The sequence below is a fragment of the Geospiza fortis genome, unplaced genomic scaffold, assembly GCF_000277835.1.
Source record: "Geospiza fortis unplaced genomic scaffold, GeoFor_1.0 scaffold43, whole genome shotgun sequence".
Lineage (NCBI taxonomy): Eukaryota > Metazoa > Chordata > Aves > Passeriformes > Thraupidae > Geospiza > Geospiza fortis.
This window is the reverse complement of record NW_005054431.1, coordinates 1,930,474-1,953,125: the sequence shown is the minus strand read 5'-3', so window position 1 is coordinate 1,953,125 and position 22,652 is coordinate 1,930,474. Positions and strand designations below refer to the sequence as shown.

The 22,652-nt window shown below is 44.2% G+C and overlaps 2 protein-coding genes across 2 annotated transcripts in view; one reads left to right on the top strand and one right to left on the bottom strand.

The window, feature by feature from the left end:
* Positions 1–9,913: 9,913 nt before the first annotated feature.
* On the bottom strand, positions 9,914–22,455 carry DHFR (dihydrofolate reductase). Its single transcript, XM_031061925.1, has 5 exons — positions 22,282–22,455; positions 20,741–20,846; positions 19,693–19,819; positions 12,456–12,571; positions 9,914–10,865 (listed from the first exon to the last, which is right to left on the bottom strand). The coding sequence occupies exons 1-5, from the start codon at positions 22,304–22,306 to the stop codon at positions 10,778–10,780; spliced, it is 462 nt and encodes a 153-aa protein (XP_030917785.1). The 5' UTR covers positions 22,307–22,455; the 3' UTR covers positions 9,914–10,777.
* The window catches only part of MSH3 (mutS homolog 3), a 94,732-nt gene continuing 94,519 nt past the window's right edge, over positions 22,440–22,652 (top strand). The window contains exon 1 of the mRNA XM_014309466.2: positions 22,440–22,490. Coding sequence (XP_014164941.1) covers positions 22,440–22,490 — 51 coding nt within the window. The remainder of the gene's footprint in view (positions 22,491–22,652) is intronic.

Below are 22,652 nucleotides of genomic sequence, written 5' to 3'. Positions count from 1 at the left end.
GTCCGACCCCTCAGCCCCAGAGCCGGACCCACAGCCCCTCACACCCGGCTGTGTCCCCTCACACCCTCAGCGCCCCACAGCTGCCCCTCACACCCCCCACACATCCACACCCAAACACTCCGGACACCCCAAATACCCCTCACGCCCCAGACACCCCTCTCACCCCACACACCCTCTCACACCCCTCACCCTCCTTGTCCCCCATACATCCCTCAGACCCCCCACACCCCTCACATCCCTCAGATGTGTCAGACCCCCCACACTCCACACACCCCTCAGATCCCTCAGACCTGTCAGACCCCACACACTCCACACCACCTTGCTCTTCCCCTCCCCTCACCCCTCCTGTCACCCCACACACCCTCACACCTGCATCCCCCGTTCTCTCACACCATCCCACACTCACAGCGACACACACCCCGTCACCCCACACCTCCTGACCGTCTGGACAGAGGCAGAACCGAGGGCTCCCTGGCCGTGCTTTGTGATCTCCTGTCAGTGCAGCCAATGGAGGAACAATACACTGAACACCCTCCTCACCACCACACTGCTTCCAGCCACCCAGGCAGGATTTAACGGGGCTGAGAGGAAGCTGAGCCCAAGGAGAAGCTTCCCTCAGGTGTGACCAAGTTTGACTTTGAAGTAATTCCTGGTTAGTTTCACAGGCTAGAATCCTGTGAAATTTCAAAGCACAAAGACACTTCTTGGTTTCCAGGCAAGCTTAGGACGCCTCCACAACACAGTCTGGCTGAGGCTGGAGGAGATCTCTGGAGGTTATCCAGTCCAAGCCTCCTGATCGCCCAGGAACACCCTGCCACCATTTGTTTAATGCCTCCAAGGACAGAGACTCCACAGCCTTCCTGGGCAGCCTGTGCCGGTGCTCGACAACCCTCAGAGGCTTCCCGGGGTTCAGAACCTTGGCTCTGTGCCCGTTGGGTCGTTCCCTGTCACACAGAGCTGCTGGAAGGATGCAGCTCTGTGTGTGTGCCTTCTCCTCTGGTGTACAGCAGTGAGACCCCTTCTGGGCATTGTTTCTTCCAGGCTATCCAGGAGCAGCTGCCTGAGCCTCTTCGCTTCTGACTGAGAGCCTGTGGGCATCTTCTGGGACACAGAGCAAGGATGTTCTCTGCAGAAATCCAGGCGGGCCCTGCCCACGCCTTCCTTGCTCATGGCAGGAGGTCTGCAGGTCGCAGAAGCACGGCTGCTCTGGAGCAGCCAGCCTGACCCTTGCCATCCCTGCGCTGCGCTCTGCTCTCTGCAGTTGCTGTGTGCCTCTGGTGGTGCTCACGGCGTGTTCTCCCATGCATCTGTGAGCCACAGGCCCTCCTGATGGTCCCCAGAGGCTCCAGGGGGGTTTCCTTGGAGGGCACCTGGCAGGGTGTCCTTGCTGCTCACACGGGGCTGTGTGAGACCCTGCAGGCAGCCCTCACGGCCGCCTCTCCGAGCTGTGCGAGCACACAGCTGCCAGGTGAGTGCAGCAGGGCAGGTGAGGGTGAGCGGCAGCCAAACGAGCCACTACGGCCGGACAATGAGCAGCAAACCACAGCACAGCACCCAGCTGCACAGCACTGAGCTCGGCAACACAGGGAGAGAAGGTTCCAGGAGCAGTGTGAAGGGGATTTGTGCCTTGCTATTTTTTAAAAGTGCACGTCAGGATCAATGAGAAGCCGTCATGACTAAGAGCTGCATAAATGGTATGAATAAGCCACTAAGACAAACAACATTCCAAGGGAAGGTTCCTCAGTTGCTCTTTAACCTTCTCTTTCAAAAACTAAGTTGGGAGAATGTCCACAGATGTTTTGGGGCTTTTCTGCCCGTGATTCTAATCATTGTTGTTTTCTTTTCTCCCCTACCTCATCCATATTCTTAATACTCAGTCTTTGCCATGCAGCCTCAGAAAAACTTGTGTACTGAGCACCCGCTCTTGAGGAGTTTACTGCTCTTCACAGTCCTGTTGCTGGTTAATTCTGTGAGATGGAGAGGCACTGTACACTTGTGTATATACCAGCACTCCTGCTGCTGAAACAGTACCACTTCTGTAGTTCTTGCAGCTCTAAATGTCCCCTTTCTTATTCCTCCTTCCATCCTTGCCTGCATTGTGCTGTTGAGCTTGATAGCCAACATGAATCATTGACCAAAAAAACCCAAAAAAACCCCTGCGTATCAAACAAGCTCTTGGAAGAACACTTTTATGAAGATAATTAGATTTTTTTCTTATAAACATCACCATGGATACTCTTGGTTGGATAGAAAAACAACTACTGGTATCAAGAAGTTCCTGCTAAAAGTGAAGGAGACTGGAAAGCCAGAGCAGGCAACACATCTATGAAGCACAAATTTTATTATAAAACACAGAAGATGTTTGCATATGCACATGGCATATTTGTTTATCACATTTCTTGATAACCCTCTCCTCTATTTCACTGACAGTTGAGTTACCTGGACGTGTACTAGGAGAAAGTTCCATGGTTGCAGAATTCTAATAACAATTTTAATTAACTAAAAATGTTTGTCACAAACAGATGTTTTTAGGTTGCTCAAAGAATTACTGCAAAAGGTATTGCCAAATCAGGCTTAACATAAAAGTGAAGGTGCAACACAGTTCATTGACATGCTTCACTCTACTACTCAAAGTTCAAGCACAGAACTTGATCAAAATCTAGAAACAGTCAATCTAAAATTAAAATCAAATGAAAGTGGTATATGTGGGGGGTGAGGACAGGAGAAAGAGTAAGAATGGGAAAGGGTGAGGATGCAAAGGGATAAGGGAGACCTGTCACTGATTTACAGGTTCAGAATGCACCTCCCTGCAAAACATAGCCTCACACTTGACCAAAGATTTAGGCCTGAAGATTTTAACAGCACTTAAACATAGTGGCACTGAATTAATAGCCTAGTTCAAAGAATTTAACAAAGGACTCTGTAGAATTTACTAGAAGCATGACAGTAACTCACAGGCCTATGGGCTGTGGGAAATGCCACCCACCTCAGGGAAGGACTCACTTAGCACAAATGTTTGTAGGGTCACAGTATTAGTCACAGTAATGTCCCATCCAGATTGCAATTCTGCTTGGCAACTTTCTCTGAATGTTCAACAAGGAAAATGTTCATCCACTTGGACTTGCTCATCAGCCAGCCCCAGATCCTGGGAGCAGACAGTGTCTCTGGTAGCTTAGGAGGAGCTCAGCCCCTCAGGTGCTGCTCATCAAAGCCACAACCTGATGAGCATTTCTGAGATCACAGCGTGGCCCCAGGTGGGTGATTCTTGATAAACTGTGCTCAGGCATGCAGGAAAATGACATATTTAGTTTTCTGGACACCAGTTGCCAGCAAGTTGCAGGAAGCCCAGTGCTGGACTGCAGCCTGGAGCCCAGGAGCCTGCTTTGGGAAGGCAGTCTCAGAGCTGAAAGCACTGGCTTGGCACCTGATGACACTTGGGCACACCTGTGGGGCCCAAGTGTCATCAGCCACAGTCGGGCCTTTCCTGTGTCCTTGGGGATTCTGGCAATCAGCCAGGTCAGCGGCTCCACTTTGTTCACAGAAAGATAAAGGAAAGGAATGGAAATAGTTAAATTCAATCTGACATCCTCACCCCCTGCCCTAGTTTTGGATTTTGCTTCCCATGAGAAATTGTAAACAGTCTATCGTGTCTGTTTGGTACTGGCCAGCCTCAGCCTACACCAGCAAGAACTCATTCAAGGGAAGGGGCCATCATTGCTTACATATGTAATTACTTATATATTAATGCATTGCCGTGTAAATTGTTGAACATGGTATGATGTAACATAAGCCATTCTAGTAATTCAGTTACTTTATTATGTATTAGTGCATAGAATTATTTTCAAAATGGTGAATGAATGGAAAAATATAGAAGCCTAATTAACTTGGTTTAAGTTAATTAGGGATGACTTGGGATGACTTAAAAAAACCCCCAAACCCTGAAGTCTTTATGATATATTAATTTGATATATAATAAAAATAAATACATTAAATACTTAAATACATTCTAAGCCATTGGGTACAGAGGCAGATGTTTACTGTAGTAGAACTGTTTGCTGAGAGGAATGCGCTCATGTTGTAAACAACAGTGTTCTTAAAAATATATCTAAAATGTAACAGGCACAGCTGCTTGGTTGTTCAAATTCTTGAAAGGGGATTATGGTAGTGATGTAGAGACATCAGTTGAGAGATCTAAGAGAGAAGTGGAGTGCTATGTTTTGTGCTTCAAAAATAATGACCAAAACCAAACAGAAGGAATTAGGAGTCTATGAAGTGTCTCACAAAAACCCCATGCGTGCGGTGTAAAATCTAGAGAAGAGCCTTGTTATGTTATTGGTTTGTTTCCCAGGCAATTTGGAGGCACACGTGGCACTGCACTGTCCCTGCTCCGTGGGCCTGTCAGGCTCTGGTGTGACCCTCTGCCTCCAGGCAGATCATGCCGGTGCCCAGGTATCTCCTGGTTTCCATCAAGCATGCTTTGATTAGCTATTTGGGACGTGGAGCTTTCTGCTGGATAAATAATCTCTCAGAAGTGTTTGGTGGTTTATTGCCAAGTACTTCGATTAAAAAACTGAGTGTGTGTGGGAACTGCACTTGTGACACTTGCAGGAATAATTGTGGCTGGTGACGGAAGCAGGGCTCCCTCTAACAGCTTTAGAGAATATATTGCAATAAATGTCTTGTTCCACGGGCACCAGCCTTTGCAAGGCTGCACAATTCAAGTGCTACCTTCCTGGCTGCTATAAATCAGCAGGCTCAGGGGATAACTATCTTTTGCCAGCTCCCACAGCCTGTGAACATCCTTAGAGCAGAATCTTTCTCATACATACATTTATAAATGGTTGTTTAGATTGCAGCAGAATGTTGGCTGTACTTCTATGTCTGGAGCAGTTTCTAAAAGAATCTGAATTACATACTACGAAAAAAATATAGTGAACTGTGCAAAAAAAAAAAGGTGAAACTGGTCTGCAACAAAAGGAACAGAATTTACATGACTCCATTGGAAAGATAACCATAATTTCATGAGAGCCACTGAGAATCAACACTAAAGAAATCAATTTTGACTGCTAAAATAGCAATATGCACAAAAATACTCAGTGAGTAAAGAACTCCAGTCAAATGGGTTGCCTTCTACCATGATAAACAACTGAACAGCATGAGAAAAAAAGGATTTAAAATTAATTAGAAAAAAATAAATCTTTCTAAACTTAGATATGTTACATTAATGAGGTTTTCCACCTAGGACCACTGATGGGACCAGATCTAAATTTTAATCTTTTTGAGCAAAACCGAACAAGAGGAGGTATAGTGATTAAAAGTGCTCTTGTGAAAATGAAGCTCTTTTTCCAACCGTTTTCAAAAGAAATAATTTCCAGGAGCTTTTCTGGACATGTTCAATGAGCTACTGATATAGAACTAAAAAGACTAAATGCTTCTAAAGTGCTCCTTAGTACAACTGAACAAGCTTTAGTGTAATTCAGTGGCCCAATCCATTCTGAGTTATTGAGGTGAAGCAGGGATCTCCAGTGAAGGGCTGGTAATCCACCCACTGGGACAGCTGTCCAAAACCGATGTGAGTGTTCCCAGCAGAGTTTTTTGTGGAAAACTGCATTTTCAGGAAGCATGAACATCAAAATTTTCTGTTTTCATGCAAGTGTCCATCTCAATTAAATCAATGACATAATTTATAAATGATTTTATGCCTTTGAATAATGGTTTGCTTACTGAAGAAGATTCTGCTTGGTGTTAGGAACTTATTAAACTGAACTGCTCAAGGAAGGAAAAGAGATTGATTTAGGGCTCCATAGGTAATGGTGTATAATTTATTTCTTGCCCTCTCAGGTTCTGTTTATTCTCAGTTTGCCTTTACTTTTCCATTTTTTTTCCACAGCAGACATCACTTAACAAAATATTTATTTTCATGCCTACAGCTTTGTTTACTTAGGCAAATATATGGCCCAATTTCAAGAAAAACACTTCACCACCACTTAATCAGAAATAAGCACATACTTAAGAGACATCTATTTGAAATACCTGATCAGCCCAATTCTCTGAATTTCTGTAAATTTTCAATCCAATGGGACAACTGAAGAGATAAGGAACAGAATGGTGAGGACTACAGCTCAGGGACTGAAGAGGATATAGAAATGCTGTAGCTAAACCATCAAATGATAAAAAGAGCAAAACAAGATGTATGAGAAAAGATAATCTATCTTAACCCACGCAATTTAATTGGAGATGAACAGACAACTTTTGCAATGTAAGCCATTATCCAAGTCACTCGAAAAAAAGTCCTGAAAATGTAATCAGAATAGAGCTTAAGAGCTCATCTATTCTTTTTCCAATGATGTCAGTTAATCTAACAAAAGGCTTCTGGTATGAGTTTTGCTTTGATATTACAGAAAGGAGACACAAAATTCTGCAGAAACCCAGGATCACCCCAGAGCCAGCTGAAAACAAGTGAAGGCAGGGAAAAGAGCAGGTTTCCCACATGCAGTCCCAGAACCGAGGGAAGCAGAAGAGCACGGGGCTGGGCACAGTGACAGCCCCTGGGCACGGGAGGCTCTGGGATGGGACTCTCGCTCCCGGGTGTAGAGCAGGCACTTCCGGAGAGCAGCTCCAGCTGAGGATTTCTGTGGAGCTGACAAAGGCAGTCACACAAACGCCCAAATCCTGTAAATCCCTCTCTAGTGACATTCTTTGTCACAGCATCTTCAAGGTGCTAAACCCCGCAGCACTCTTAAAGTGTTTTCTTAGTAATTATAGCTACAGGGCAAACCAACACCATAGACCACGTATCCTTCTAAGAAACATCAATTTCCTCTTCTCAGCTCTCTTTCTCCTCTTCCACTTTTCTGTTTCAGGACCTGGCTCTTCAGACTTTTCAGCCAGCCTAACTTGGTTGGCTTTATTCCTACAGCCCTCCAGGGCAAGCAGAGACAGCTAATGCACACCTGAATAACAAGGGAGGCATCTCCCAGTTTTGTACTTTACCAGGCTTTGTCACCTCATCTGTCACCTCTGCTCACCTATTTTTCGATCCTGATTAAAGAACAATCCCTCCCTCCAAGTCAGCTGCTGCCTCTGCCTGCTCCCACTGTCTTCTGCTACCAAAACTTTTTAAGTCAGGCTAAGTTTGGGTTTAGGTTTAAGTCTCCAGCAAATTAGCTGTTGTCTGATGAAGTCAACACAATTGTCTGCTCCCCATTAAGATGTCAAGTGCTACCAGTGCTCCCCTCAGATAACCTGAATAAGATAATCATTGCCATTCTCCCCTTCCTGTTTTTCCCCTGCTCTTCTGTATAAATACTAATAGTATTTTATTTGCTAAATTAGCTAACTTATTTTCAGAGTGTACCTTTCTTTTCCATGGATTGCTGTCCACGATAGAGATTTGTTGTTGGAATGTTCCCAGCTCTGACCTTGAATACACCGTGGCTCTAACACTACTGAAAACATCAGCTTTCTACAGCCAAATGGAAATCGCTGTCCACTGTCAGATAAGAGATAATGAGTAATAGACAAGCAATAAGAACATTTATGTTTGTTTTTGACTTTTTATGCAAACCCTCTGGTTTTAGCTATCTTGTTAAATCTAGTATTATATTTGAAAATTAAGATTTTAATATGTTTGGAACAGTTTGTTCCTGGTAAAGCATGAATGAGGGGGATTAAATTATACCTGTATAGACTTTTCTTGGTGATTGGTAATTACACTGTCACTCATGATGCTGTTCATTGCACTTAGCTGCATGGAACCGGGTAAAAACATGACATTTCCCCCTGTACTGGACATAATGAGAATCTATGGCTTTTCAAGGAATCATTCATCAATGAGGTACAGGAGTAAACAAAACATGGGAAAGATGCATTTGGAACACAGTTTTTTTCTCTCTTCAAACCACAGTATGAGAGACTTATTTTTACCCTGGGCAAGTATCAGGGGCCAGGTAACCACCCTCACAATACACCGAGAGCAAACAGTCTGCATGTGCTTGCTGAGCACCTTTCTGCCCACCCACCCTGAGACAGCAAGCCTTTAACCTTGGTGTGGGTAAAGAGCGGTGCCTGGGCTGTTTATCTGTGGGGTGAACATGATTTTGGGTTCAGATTCACTGCAGTCAAATGCATCCTCCTGGCTCTCAACAGGGCTCTGTATATTGAAAAGCTGTGGTACAAAAGGTGCTGTCCCAATGCAGTTCTTCTGCTGAAAACCACACCAAACAAAAATGGATCTTTGTGGCAGAGAGCCACACTAAAGGAACAGCATTATGTTCTGAAAAGTTTCAAGTACGAGACAGAAGTTTGCATTTCCACGAAACGTCAATTAACTTAATTTGTTGTTGTATCTGACAAAGGACATAGTTAAATCTGGAGAGGACTGAGTGAGTCCACAAAGAATCAAGAGTAACCACTTATGTTCTCAGCAGGCTTGTTTTTGCACCCAAGGTAAAAGTTCTTTGAAATGATGCTACAAAACATCCTGGCCTCAGTGAACCCTATCTCTGCACTTAGGCACAAAGTTTCTAATGTATGTTGGCCTCAGCCAACATTGCATGAAGTCTTTTCTCCCACTTTTAATAAATGTCAGCTGTCCTAAACACAGTACTTTGCAAACTGTCAGAGCTTTCAACACTGACCTATAACAGGTATGTTTTAAACACTTTCGGGAGGTTATTCTCTTGCCAGGGTCACTGTGACTCGTATTTAAAAAGAAACAAATGACATCTCCCTGGCAGCAGTCTCTTTCCTCCCCTTCAACAATATGCTGTCAATTTCAAACTCTGGAGACTACTTGCAGCATTATGTAAGCATAAACTTGTTTTTATCGATTGATGTAACATCAGCACACATGGAACAAGAAGATCAATACAGGGAAGTGCTTACAGTTTCAAAGGAAACTCAGAGAAAACTGAGACAACTCAGAGCAGGTGCTACAACAAATATGTTTTTTATCAGCGAGGTGTTGTAGTAAAGTGCCATGGGAAATTCAAGGGGTGCTCATAGCTGATATTCTAAGGGAACATCAGAGTAAATTATACCATTTTATTTAATATTTTTAGTATTTTTGTATTTAACTATATCTAATATTTAAAGATGAAACAGAACTACTCCACTATTGCTTATAATCCACATTTGTCACATAGCTTATTCAAAATCACACTGATAAACACACTGTATCTTTACTGATAATGCTTGACAGGAACATAGGAACACAGACTTTTAAATGTATGTTTTCTTCCACCTCGAAGGGGCTGCAGTCAAACTGACAGTGACTTTTTATGAGAGCAGCAAAGGTTTCACACAGCTGTGAACCCAGAGAAATATTAAAGCTTCTTTACCAGATTTTGCTGGGTTTGTGTGGCCAGGTGTGGGGAGCAGGGGGGCTGCAGGGATGGCTTCTGTGAGAAGCTGCTGGAAGCTTCTTCCCCTGTGTGCTGTGGGGCCAATGCCACTGGCTCCAGGGCAGAGCCACTGCTGGCCAAGGCTGAGCCCACCTGTGGCACTGGCACCTTCAGGACAACAGAGGTAAAAGGTGGGGAAAAACCCGTGGGGAACAACACCTGGGGCAAGAGGTGCTGGGAGGGGAGAGGAGAAGAGCCCTGCAGGACAGGTCAGGCGGGAGCAGCTCAGGCTCCCCTCAGCCCACAGGGAGCCCAGAGGAGCCCACACTGCAGCAGCAGAGGCAGGAAGGAGGCTGTGAGCCCGTGGGCAGCCCCAGCTGCAGAGGCTGCTGGCAGCACCTGTGGCCCCACAGGGAGAGGAGCCCACCTGGAGCAGGTTCTGCAGCAGCACTGGTGATCCTGTGGGATGCACCCTGGAGTGACAGTATAAAAATAACATGTTTCTAAAATCATGGAATATTCAGGGGAGTTAGAAAGGAAGGACAGACCTGGTAGGCCCTGGGAAAATGTTTGGCTGCACCTGTATAATCATTTAATGATTGTGATAAATGATATGATTGTTAGATGCGAAGACTGTTAATTGGATATAATTATTGTTTAATCGTAACAAAAATCATGAGAAACGATGTTTGGGTGGGCTTGATGGAAATTACAAAATCCATGCTCAGATGAAATCCATGTATACAATAGAACAATATAAGTTGAATAATTAATATGTAGTTATATAATGATAAGGGTATAAAAATGTGTTCATCCCAAACCCATGCTGGAGTCAGATTTGAGTCTGTCTACCCCTGACACCCAGAGCTCTTCAATAAAAGCACCTGCATATAATCATTCTGTGATTACGTGTTCCTGAACACTAACAACAGGTCCTGGATCAGTGCATCCCTCAACTGCTGCATGAGACTTCCTGGTCCCCCTTCCCCTGCTGGGCTTGCTTACATTTACCCCTACACCAATACATTTTAAAGTCTGTTATCAATGTATACAACACCCCAGTCAAACAGGAGGATTGGTGATTTCTCAGTGCTGAATGTTTTCAACAAGGAGAGACATGCTAAAACCCTTTGATTCAGTAGAAAAGCTCTACCATAGTCTAATGCCTCTCCTTATCTGTGGAATTGTCAGGGATGCTGCCATGGATTGTAAGATCAGTGCAAGGTTTCCTGCAACCTTTGTTGTGGAGCTGCTCAGACCCCCTTCTACAGGGTGTACCTTCAAAGTGTGGGGTGTGGTTTTTGGAACCATTCACTACTGAGGTATTTTACCATCAGGCATGATTTTCGTGAAAATTTTAATGTATCTTTACACTCAGTAAAACTTCATGGTTTAAAATACCTGCCCTTACACAGAAGTACAACATGCCTCCCTTATTGTGCCATGACAGTTTTTTCATACACTTCAAATTTGTACTGGATCCCATTCTCTTCTTGGATATCAGCAGGGACACCTGGGTACCTAGGGAGAGAGGAGAAGAAAAAAAGAAGCCAACAAGCAGGTAAGAATATCATTATGATTCACCTGCAATTTATCCAATCAACCAGAAAAGCAAGTTATTTGGAAAAAAAATGAAAACATTGTCTTTTAGAACAGGTACACCATTTTTAGGACTCATATTAACTACTATCCATGATTTATATGCACATCTTTTAGACCAAGAAAGCATACTCTGACATAAAACAACACCCCTATTTTTGGCTTAAAGAAATACCCAACATTTTTTATTAAAGCCTCCAAAATGTTATTCAAAATGTCAGCCAAGGAAGATGAGATTATGGAACACTTTGGTTTTTTTCCTTGCCTTGCTTTTCCTAAGTTGGTTTAGAGGAAATGCTAAGGACAAGGCTTTTTACAAGTCTGCAAGAGATTACTAAACAGGCGACTGCTACCACAGAAAGAGTTCCTCTATATTCCAGGTTTTCTAAACCACTTCTTATTAATAGACGCTTTCAAAAATCTTTTCATCTCCCCGCAAAAGAAGGATTTTGTGTGAGTAATACTGACTTTGAGGGAGAGATACATTTTAAATTTATTTGCTAAGGTTTGGCATCGTCAGGTTTCCACTTCAGTGAGGAAATTACCTGTTATTTTACAAAATCATGTTCTAACACCAATGTTCATTTCAGTACATTGGCCAAAAACAACGTATAGCTAGGAACAGCCGAGAGGGAGCGTTGGGTCAGATCTCAGGACACTCAAATGAGCACAGAGTAGTTCGCAATATATTGGAGCTGGAGAAGATGACTCATCCTCCCCACCCACCTTGTCTGTCCTGCATCCCTCTTCCCTGCCCCTGCCTATCCTCCCTCAGAGCCGTGCTAATCCATTCCTGTGCCCCCCGAGGAGAGTTTCACTTCTCATACTTTCTATTTCTTCCACTGCTGCTCTGTAACCAGCTGAGAGCCAAAACAGGAGCAGCAGGAGGAAAACAGGTCTGGTCCTCCCTGGTTTTGAGGCAGGTGTCTGAATTTTTGCTGCTCCTCAGTGCCTGTTGGGTGTAATCTTGTTGGTGAGAACATAAAAGCACAACTGAAATATGACAAAGATCATGTAGAAGAAACCACAGTGAATGCCAGAAATGCTAAGTTTTTGTACACCTTTTCCTACTGTATTTATTAGGAAGAAGGAATTTTCTCAAGAGGGAAGGAATAACCTTAGAAATACATAAAACTCAAGCCTCTACACCCAAGTCCATTTAATTTGTCTGGCAATTCAGAGGCCAAATACAATTTACTAACAACATACTGAGAGTTACAAAGCTTAGTAAATATTTGAGTAATTCTAAACCAGGAAACAATAGGAAAAAGCTATTTTTGCAGCAAACTGACATGGACAATTCTTTACTGTGAAGATCACACAAAAGGTGAAGAACACAGCAATTTCCAAGAAAATCTGCGCAGAGTATGGTGCCATTCTAGGTTGTAAGTGAAGTATGATTCTGGGGAAAAATTCACCTCAAACTCAAACCAACATGGCCTTAATATGACCCTTAAAACATTCAAATTAGATTACTCTGAAGACAAGCCTGGTATTCATTTTGGTACTTACTCTGTTAGAAGCTTGTAGTCTTTATGGTCAATTTCTGGAAAAAATGTGTCACTTTCAAACTCTTTCAAGATTCTTGTCACAAACAATCGATGATGAATTGGCTTCTCCATTGCTGCCTTTAGAAACAACACAAACTCAGTCACAATTTTATGTATCACAGGCTTTTAGCAAAGTCGTGAAAATTACACTCTGAATCTCCTCTTTTAGACTCTGCTGAAGAGCACTTTCTAAAGGGGTAATTTCACCCTGTGTCAGTTCCACCTGGTAAGTGGCAGCAATACCCTATTCTCAGAGCCTGGGGTATCTGACAGAAGTTAAGAACAAAATCTGAATAGCCCTGTGAGAGAAAGGAACAGTAGTCCCAGTAGCAACAAGCAATTTCTGAATCACACCTCTTTGGGAGACAGGAAGGTTTAAGTGGTGAGAGATGCCCACACCACAAGGTAATTTGTTCTGATGCTTAATATCACTGCTAGGGATTTGTGCTGTATTTTTTGGAATTCCAGAAATCAATCTACCCCTTGGTTTAACTTCAAAGTTGGATCTGTTGCTCTTCTTTGGAAATGCTCCAGCACCTCAATGTCTTTCTTGCTGTGAGGGGCTCAAAACTGATCACAGCATTCGAGGTGCAGCATCTCTGGATGCTGAAAGCTTTTACATTTCCAAGGTCCTTGGATGAAAATGTTCTAAGATAATGTTTGTTAGGTGAGGCTTTCACCAACAAATTCAGGAGTTAGGAATATACATTTTGTTTTGAGATTGAAAATGGCAACTCTTCCAGACCTTGTGGGCATTACAATAACCCATGAAAAGCCACACTAGGGCTGGTTACAATACATTTTTGAAAAGCTTGTAGCTGTTCCTCTCTTTCGCTTAAACTGGCAACCAGCAGTGCTTTTTGTGGAAGGTGACTCACCATGCAGCAGGCTATTAGCTACTACTTCAACAAGCACAGGAACCAAGTAATAACAAATGGAATCCAATAAAATTAATTAACCACTGCTGAGAGACTAATTTGTAGAAAAGCTGCTCTACTAGAGAACAGTTAGAAATGAAAGAGGTAAGTCACAGCACACAAGCATCGAACAGCACTGAACTGCTGTCCATCCAGTTTGTACACAAATACTAGTATTTTTCTTTGTTTAGGGACAGGGAGGTAAGAAGAGTCATACTTGCAAAATGACAGAATAATAATCTGCTTCACAAATAAAAACATGTGTTCTGTAAACAGAGAAACTTCTGCTTTGTAGTAGAAGAACAAATCAACTTCCTATCCAACCTTGTGGGGAATTCAGCTTTATCAAGAACTCCCTACCACCACAACAGGCCAGGGAGGAGCACAGGGAGGGACCGACCACAGGCCCAAGGAGACCAGATGGTGACCTCCGTTCTAGGGAGATGGTTTCATTAGCTGAATGAACCAGCCAGCTGTGTCACTGTCCCCACATTCACAGAAGAAGAGCAGATGCTTCCTCAGTTTCCCAGACCGGCTCTGGAGGCTGTGTAGGTGGCCTGTGACCAGTAAACAGCAAACAGGAAAGAGCTTGGGGAAGAGCAATAGGCTCAGGCTGCTTTCAGGCCACGTTACTGCTCCTCAGCAGCTGGGACTGCCCAATGCCTGGCAGTGAGCATGTAAGGGGCAAGGACAAACACGCTTTTCCACTTGCTCTGCTCTGTTAAGGGCAACTTTCCCCTGCTTTGAGACTCCAGCACACATTTATATCAGCCACCGCTGCCATCCCGACCCAGCCCCAGCCTGTGCCCACAGCCCTGCCTGTTAGAAGTCTCATCTGACTGTAGAATTGTTCAACAGATCACAGCTTAACTGTAATTTAGAAGGCATTATAAATTAAAAATCTGGAATTTCACAACGTGTTTTTGAAAAAGTGTAACTGAGAAATTTATATAAGATAAAGACACAATCTATAAATTAAAGATAGATCACTAAACACAAAAAATCAAGAAATAAAATGTAGATTTTGATTTGAATTTCAGAACGTTAATATTTCATTCAACAAAACCAGCTGAAAAGCCAGTATTCTCACATAATCACCCCCAGGCTATGCCTGACCTGGTCATGGGGCCAGACCGTGCCCCACGGACCTGTCCCACCACCCCGAGCCCTGCCACTCCAGTTACTGCCCATGGGGTCAGCTCCTGTTCCCTTGGGAACACCTGGTCCCCCCTGTTCTCCAGAGACAACTTCAGAAAACTTCAGAGAAATAAATCCTGTGTCAAACACGAAACCTTCCACAGGTGGAGCCTTCGAAGGACCCTGTTCAGGGAGGCCTGGACTCTGACACTGCCTCGGTGAAATACTGCTGAGGACATGGCAGGGAGGCAAAGGAGTTTTGTCATAATGCTGTCCTTTCCACAAGGAATAAAATAGGTCCTCACTGATATTCAATTCAGTCTTGCCCTGTCCAGCCCACTCCACTGGTTTCACCATTTTTTTGGGACCAAAGAGAAATTAGAGGAGGCACAGAGCTGAGCTGGTGCAATGCTGATATACTCCCTCAACATCATAAAACCATACCATACACATAAGGAAGTTGACACCCCCATCTGTTGGTTTTTGTGGATTTGTATGTGTGTGTTTTTATTGTTGTTGGTTTTGTTTGGGTTTTTTAACATCCTATTTAATATTTAAGGATGTCATGGACTTACAGGTCTTATTCCTAGCAAAACCTCAATGTTGTTTTTGACCTGTCTAAATCACACAGTTTAAATGTAGTTAAAAGAGAATGATACAATTTATACTGAGCGGACTCAGAGTAACCTGGTCTAGTGGAAGGTGTCCCAGTCCATGACAAGAGGTTTGGAACCACATGAGCCTTTAAATCCTTTCCAGCCTAAACCCTTCTGTGGGCCTCTGACACCCCAGGATGTCCACAGAGCACTATTTTTCAGAGTCAAGGCCAAGACCTGAACCTTGCAAGAGACAATACCTCCACATAGGTGCAGCAGTGTCTTAGAACAGAAACCTGGTTTTGAAATCACAGGATTGTAGAATCTCCAAGGTTGGAAGAGATTTCCAAGACCATTGAGCCCAACTATTAATGATTCTTCCAACTCTCCCCACTCACCATGCTTGAGGTGTAGGTGGGAGCAGCTTTGATATCCATGAACGACATTTCTTGGGGATGAAACAAAGCAAGAGGCTGTGCTCCAGTACATCTGATGAACTCTACCAGCTGTTGGGGACTCCAGGGCCAGCACCAAAGAGTGGGCCAGCACCACAAGCCCCCAGCACACAAGAAACACTCACAAGCCAGCAGACAGCCCTCCAAACATGAAGTGCTCACACAAAATCAGAGAGTGCCTGCCATGAGGTGTAACAGCTTCACAACTGCTGTAACCCACTGCGGGGCTCCTCCTTCGTCATCCAGGCAAACACTAGCAACCCCAGCTCCTCCTGGAGCTCAGGAGATCCAAAACAGTGCACAGGGGATCCAGACGGCATTGCACTAATATCCAAGGAAATTTACCTGGTAAGCCTGTGCTGTCAGAAGGCCAAAAGCTTCCCTGGGGGCATTGCTACTGCCCTGTGGCTACATTAGGAGATAATAAACCTGATGAGGGATCAGTGTCCAGTCAAATTCAAGAAGATGACACCCACATGAGTTTTTCTGAACCCTCACTGAACTGATGGAGCTGTTTTCAATCTTTCCTGCTCTCACTTGCCAATTCCAACACTCCACCCAGCCTCTCCCTGTCCCCACTGCTCTCCCTTTCCCTGCTGCAGAGGTCAGGTCAGTTTCCTAGACTGTGCGAGCACAGCATCAGTGTGACCTACACGAGGGCTTGGATGGCCACCACAGCTCACAGAGGGCCTGAAGCAGCTGATGCCAATCCCCCCATGCCCTGGAGAGAACTGTGTCCTTGAGAACCAAGGGGCAGTGGGAGAGATGGCCAGAACCAACAGAGGGATGCTCTGTGTCCTTGTAAGTGTTCACAGATTTGGCCCTCACTCTTCTGCGGTCTGAGGAGGAAAAGGATGTGAACAGCAGCAAACCCCTGCCTCCATCCCACTCCTGGCAGAGAGCATCCTGTCCCTAAATGCCATCCTGGAGCACACGCTGTAGTACCCTGTCTTGCCTCAGTTCCTAAAGGCTGGACAGGCACTGCAGCCACCTGTACCTGAGACTGACTGGATGCCCCTGTCCCAAAGGTGCACTCAGACAGCAGGGTAGCTGCTGCCCCTTGGCCCAGCTCCCTGGATGAGGGCAGGTCGGGCTGGTGCTCAGCATGGTGTCTGGGCCAAGCAGAGGGTACAGCAGCCCAGCTATCCTGAACAGCCCAGGGCACCCACCAGGGGTGTGGGAAACAAAAACCAGCAAAGGCCTGGAAGGTCATGGCACACTCCCTGCTCACACCATCTATAGAAAGAGGCTTGCAGGATTGTGCCCAGAGCTTGGTGACAACAGCCCTGATCAGGGTGGAGCTCCCCAAGGCAAACTGATTGACTGATGATACGGGGCTAAGGCTAGGAGCCGAGTTAAAAAGCTCCACAGGACAATAAGCCACCGTCTGAAATAAGGATGTGGGCCCCGGAGGCACTGTCTGGCTATGGCAAGGCTGCTGCTGCAGCTTCTGACAGACACCCTCACATCCTGCGCATTCTGCATCTGCTTCCTATTCCCCGGAATCCCACTCCAATGGAATGTCACCAGACTGAGCTCATGGCCCAGGACCACAGACCAACCTGGGCACAGCAACTGCAGTGCTATCACAAGAATCCCCATCCCCACATCTTCCCACTCCTCCTCTGACACCCACAGCAGCCCCTGACAGGCTGTCAGAGCACATTGCTGCCTGTGGCTCCACTCTGTAGTGATCCTGATGGAAAACAACCGTGCCCCAAGGAGTTAGCAACCCACAGAACAATTACCCTGCACACATCATGCTCCTTGCACACAGCATGACAGGATCAGACTGAAAACCATAACAGAGACCCTGAAGGCAGATCCCACCGGGAACCTGCAAATCTGCCACCTGCGAGAGCTTCCCCTGGTCTAAAAGGGCAGCAAGGAACTCTCATGTGAACATTCTTTCTGTTGATGGCAGAAAGCATAAACAGACTAGGTTTTTTTCTGTAAGAGAGTCCTGTCACAGCCTGAATAATCAAAATTGGGTAGGTCTTTCTATAGACAGCCACAGACCTGTATTAATGAACAAAATCAGATCTCAACCTCTGAGCCACACAAACTAGTGAAATCAAAATATTGCTTTAAAACCAAATACCTACAACTACTGAACAAAATTATTCTCTTCAATTACCAATTGCTATTTTATTTCCCACACATTTCCATATAGTATAATGGAAATATTCCTGTAAAATCCTTTGTGCATCTGTAATACAGGCACTAAAAATATTACTTGTAGTTTTGGCAGATTTGTATGGTCCCCATAAAACTCTTTCAGTTAACATCACAAAGGTAGTTTGAGTGCAGGAATCTGTATGAAATGGTCAGGTTTCTTCCTAATGTAATTACACTTTTCTTTGAAATGCCTTGAGCAGATGACTGAAAGGGAGGAAACAGCTGAAATTTTAGAACCACAAAAGGGTTTGGGTTGGACAGAACCTTAAAACTCATCTTGTTCCATGGGCAGAGACACCTCCCACTGTCTCAGGCTGCTCCCAGCCCTACTGTCCAACCTGGCCTTGGGCACTGCCAGGGATGCAGGGCCTGCCCACCCTGCCAGGGAACAATTCCTCATTGCCAAGATCCCAGCCAGCCCTGCCCTCTGGCACTGGGAGCTATTCCCTGGCTGCTGTCCCGGCAGGCCTATGTCCCCAGTCCCTCTGCAGCTCTCCTGGAGCCCCCTTAGGCCCTGGAAGGGGCTCTGAGCTTTCCCTGGAGCCTTCTCCTCTCCACACTGGACATTCCCATCCCTCTCAATGCTTGTCCATGTCCAGGATAGCCAGGTCTCCTATTACTTTACACATTCCCTTGTACTGATCAGTACAAATAGTACATTCCAATTTATTCTTGATGCAAACTGCCAATTTATAATGTGAGTATTGGTGAGTAATGGCCGAAAAAAAGGCATTATTTTCTTCCAAATATCAGAAACCTCCAAGACAGATGCTCTTGGAAGAAGCAGCCGAAGCAACAACTCTTTACAGCTGAGCCTGTGGCAGGGAAGGGGCAAATGCTGCTGCTCACAGCTGGCTCTGGCTCTGCCCTCTGTGAGGAGAAGCCCTCTCCAGAAACCCTCTGCATGGCACAGGCACTGTCATGGCAGAGAGCCAAGGACATTTCTTCTGTAGGATAACATCTGATTATAGTGAATGCATTTGCACATGGAACACGTGGTGGACTTCACCACGAGGAACAACAGTGCTATTTCACCTCATTTTCTAACAATCTTAGCAATCCCTAACTACTTCATTCCTTTACTGTGAAAAACGCAATTCCTCAGACACAGAGGTTCATGAAAAGCACGAAGTGTAAAGGCAAGAAGTACCAGAAAAATGCATTTTCTTACCCCGTACACAGCGCACAGTATCAGCCCTGATTCCCCACCAGGTGCATTATGGCACTGTCATCACACATCTCACGTCTGAGTGCCCAACAACAACTGCAGTGTATCTCCCAGCATGCCTGTAATGACTACAGGACAGCAGCACTGTTCCTTTCACTGTTAAATAGAATTTGCTTTACAATTCTTGACCCAGGGAGTGGGAGCAGCAGGAACACTGCCGGATGGGAAAGCAGAATGAGTGCGACCTTTTGTTGTGTGGTTATCTCCTGTTATTGCAACACCATGACCTGTCAGCTCTCTCTAAATCCTATTTTCTTCTCCATTTACATGTACAAAGTGTCATACTCTGGGCTAAACATGCTGGAGCGCTTTTCCTTATTTTTCTTTTCACACCCTTTGCAGGGTCAGTCAGCAATCTCAGAAAATAAACACAAAAACATGGGCTCAGTAAAATAAACATAATAATATGGGCTTTTTCTGAAGAATCCAGCAATTTAGGTATTTATGAAAAGCTCTCAAAAGCACAATATCAGTGTGACACTGGCGCACTGGCAAGAGCAATGTTCAGCTTCTAGACTGGTATTCTGAGCTTGAGAGTTGAGATCCTGCTCTCTGAGACCTGTTCTGTTGCAATCACTGCAGTTTACTGGTAATGGGAAGGGAAAGCACCCCCTAAAGCAGCAGTAATAGGAACTTCATCCTCATCCCATCACAGAAAATGAGTAATTTAGGAGGAGGCTAAATGTACCTTGTACACTGAAGTGCCTCCCACGATCCAGACCATGTCTACTTTACTTTTTAACTCTGGTGAATCCAAAAGAGCTAAAGCATCATCCAGACTTTTGGAAAGATAATGTGCTCCTTTTGGGGTTTCCCTAGAAAAAGCAAAGCTCTATTACTAAATAAATCAAGGACAATTCATCATGATCATCAATACACTCTAGACACAGAATGTGCTTTGCTGAATTAACAAATAACTACATACTGCATGTCAGTTAATTATTTTGAAATGCCTGTAATTGCTAAATTATGTTAGAAGTCTCATCTGACTGTAGGATTGTTCAAAGGATCACAGCTTAACTGAAATTTAGAAGGCATTATAAATAAGGAATCTGGAATTTCATAGCATGTTTCTGAAAAAGTGTAACTGAAAAATTTACGTATATATAAGATAAAGACACAATCTATACATTAAACATAGATCATTCAATACAGATAATCAAGAAATAAAATGTAGATTTTGAGTTGAATTTCAGAACGTTAGTATTTCATTCAACAAAACCAGCTGAAAAGCCAATATTCTCACATAATCACCTGCAAATCCACCAATATCCTCCAAAGCAATAAAGCACTACAAGTGAACATTTGCGTTTAAAAATATTTGCATGACTGTGGGTGATGCATTCAAGAAGTGAGTTCTGAAAAAGGACAGTTCATCCACAAATCGTAATAAAAATGAACTTCAAAAAATGAACTTTGGGCCACCAGTGTATGCAGGAACTACAGAAATGCAGTTAAATACATGAGTCAGAAACACTATTGAAAATTGTCAAATGGTTTGTGAGTAGAGTGAAAAGTACTCATGATGCAAAGTAATGACAATTACCTTGTGAATGAATTTTTAGATATTAAAAATTAAGAGTAAGGTAGTCATAACACTCAGAACCAACAGCAGAAATGCTTTCTAAACGGTATCAAAAATGCTGCATTTGGAACTACTGTACGCTGTAACACTACAGACATTTTTTGGTGCAGGTTTTTATTTGTTTTACAGGACCCTTATTTATCATACTTACTTGAGCTCCCTGCTGAGCACAATATTAATCCTGTCTTTTAAAGGACGGTTCTTCTCAGGGATGGAGAACCACGTTTTTTTACCCATTATCACTGCATTCTGTTTACCTGAGCAGGAGAGAATTGATTTGAATTGTTTAGAGACACTGATGGACTTCCCCTGCCTTTGCAGGGTGCTCTGCAGCAGTTAGCAAAAGCACAAGCTCAGACCGCAGTTCTCAAATGAGAACTGATTTATAAACCCACAACAACTTCTAGGAGAAGAGCCACTCAAATTAAATCCAAAGCCAGACTGCTACAGGTGATCAATCATACCCTAACATTCTCACATAAATACAATTTCTGACCAAACCCAAGCATTCATAACCTGATTACCTCTCATATGTAAATCTGCTAAGGAAAAGAATGTTTCTCTTTATGAGGAAAAGGAGTTATAAGAGAAAAAAACCAGAATGCCAACATGGTCACTCTTTCCATGCTGTGTCCAGGCTGAGACACAACAGAGGCAAAGGAGAAATCCCTGGTGTGAAGATTTATGGCAGCATAATCCATTAAGAAGTGTGGTTATGAAGCACTTTACCTGCCCAGCATCTGAGATCACAGCTTATCAAAAGATCTGCAGGCAGGACAGAGCAAAATGTTTCTTTGTAATTATATTTCAAACATCTTTTTTCTTGATCACAGCTTATTTCTGCCAGGTAAGATGCAACTTGCAGACATCTAAAAACACTTACAACTGTTAGTTGTGTTCTGGCCTTTTTTAGTACGTACAGGGTTGCAAAGGGTTGGACCAGGTCTTCTAAACATACGTAAAGTCTTTCACTCAGAACTTTTTCAAAATGAGATTAGACATTCCTTGTGAATTATGGAACATTCAAATCAGACAATTTGAATAAGTCTCCTAATCAAAACAGACTTTCAAGGCCAAAAATGGAGTCTGGCACCTAACCAAAACACGGAAATATATGAAGCTGACCAGAAATGAGTTTTTACCTAACAAGTGAATTTTAACAGCACAAAAAAAAAAAACCCTAAACAAACCATGAAAAAGTGACTGTGTTGACAAACAACTGCAGTATTTCTGCTCTATGGTTTGGACTTTCTGGTGCATGGATTTGGCTCAGCACTCAGAAAACTCAGCAAAATTACTGTCACAAGGGTCAGAGGGGTGGATCAAATGGCCAAGGCTGAGCCACAGGAAACAAGCGAGATAAGCTAATGCAGACTGAAAAAAACCAAACCACCTCTGCTAATTAAGCAGCTTGTGAAAACCTTCCCATTTTAACTTGGAGTTTCGTGTAAAGGTTTGTTAGGTAAACTTTCGATGAAGTTTTCTTCTGGTGAAAGAAGGACTTGAAAATTGCTCCCTAAGAGGAGCAATCTGCATCTCCTCTGAAATATCTGCTTCATCTTCTTTCCTCATCTAGCCGAGCGATTGAAAGGGCTGGAATACAGGGGGGACCCGTGAGGGCAGGCAGGGCAGAGGGCCGAGGCAGGGAAAGGCCGAAGCCGAGCTTGGGGCGCCACACAGCCCACACGTTACCTTCCACACGGGCCGTGCTCGTCATTCTCTGGAAGTACTTGTACTCATTCCTGCCGGGGAAGCACGGACTGCGTTACAACGTACCTTAAGAATAAGTTCTCTAAATTATATATATTTTTTCTGCAAGTTCTTTAATTTCAACGAAAAATCCCCCCGTGATGGATGTGTTGCTGGAGGCCGGGGAGAGGCGGTTGGCCAGACCTGAGCCGGTGCCTGGCCGAGACGGGACCTTTGTCCCCCTAGCTGTGCTCGCATGAGCGATAACCGGCGGCCATCGCATGAGAGAGAGCCCACGCGAAAAACAACCCCACAGCCGCGCTCCCGCCACGCCGCCGCTTTCCCGCCTCACACATCATCCCCTCAAGCACTAC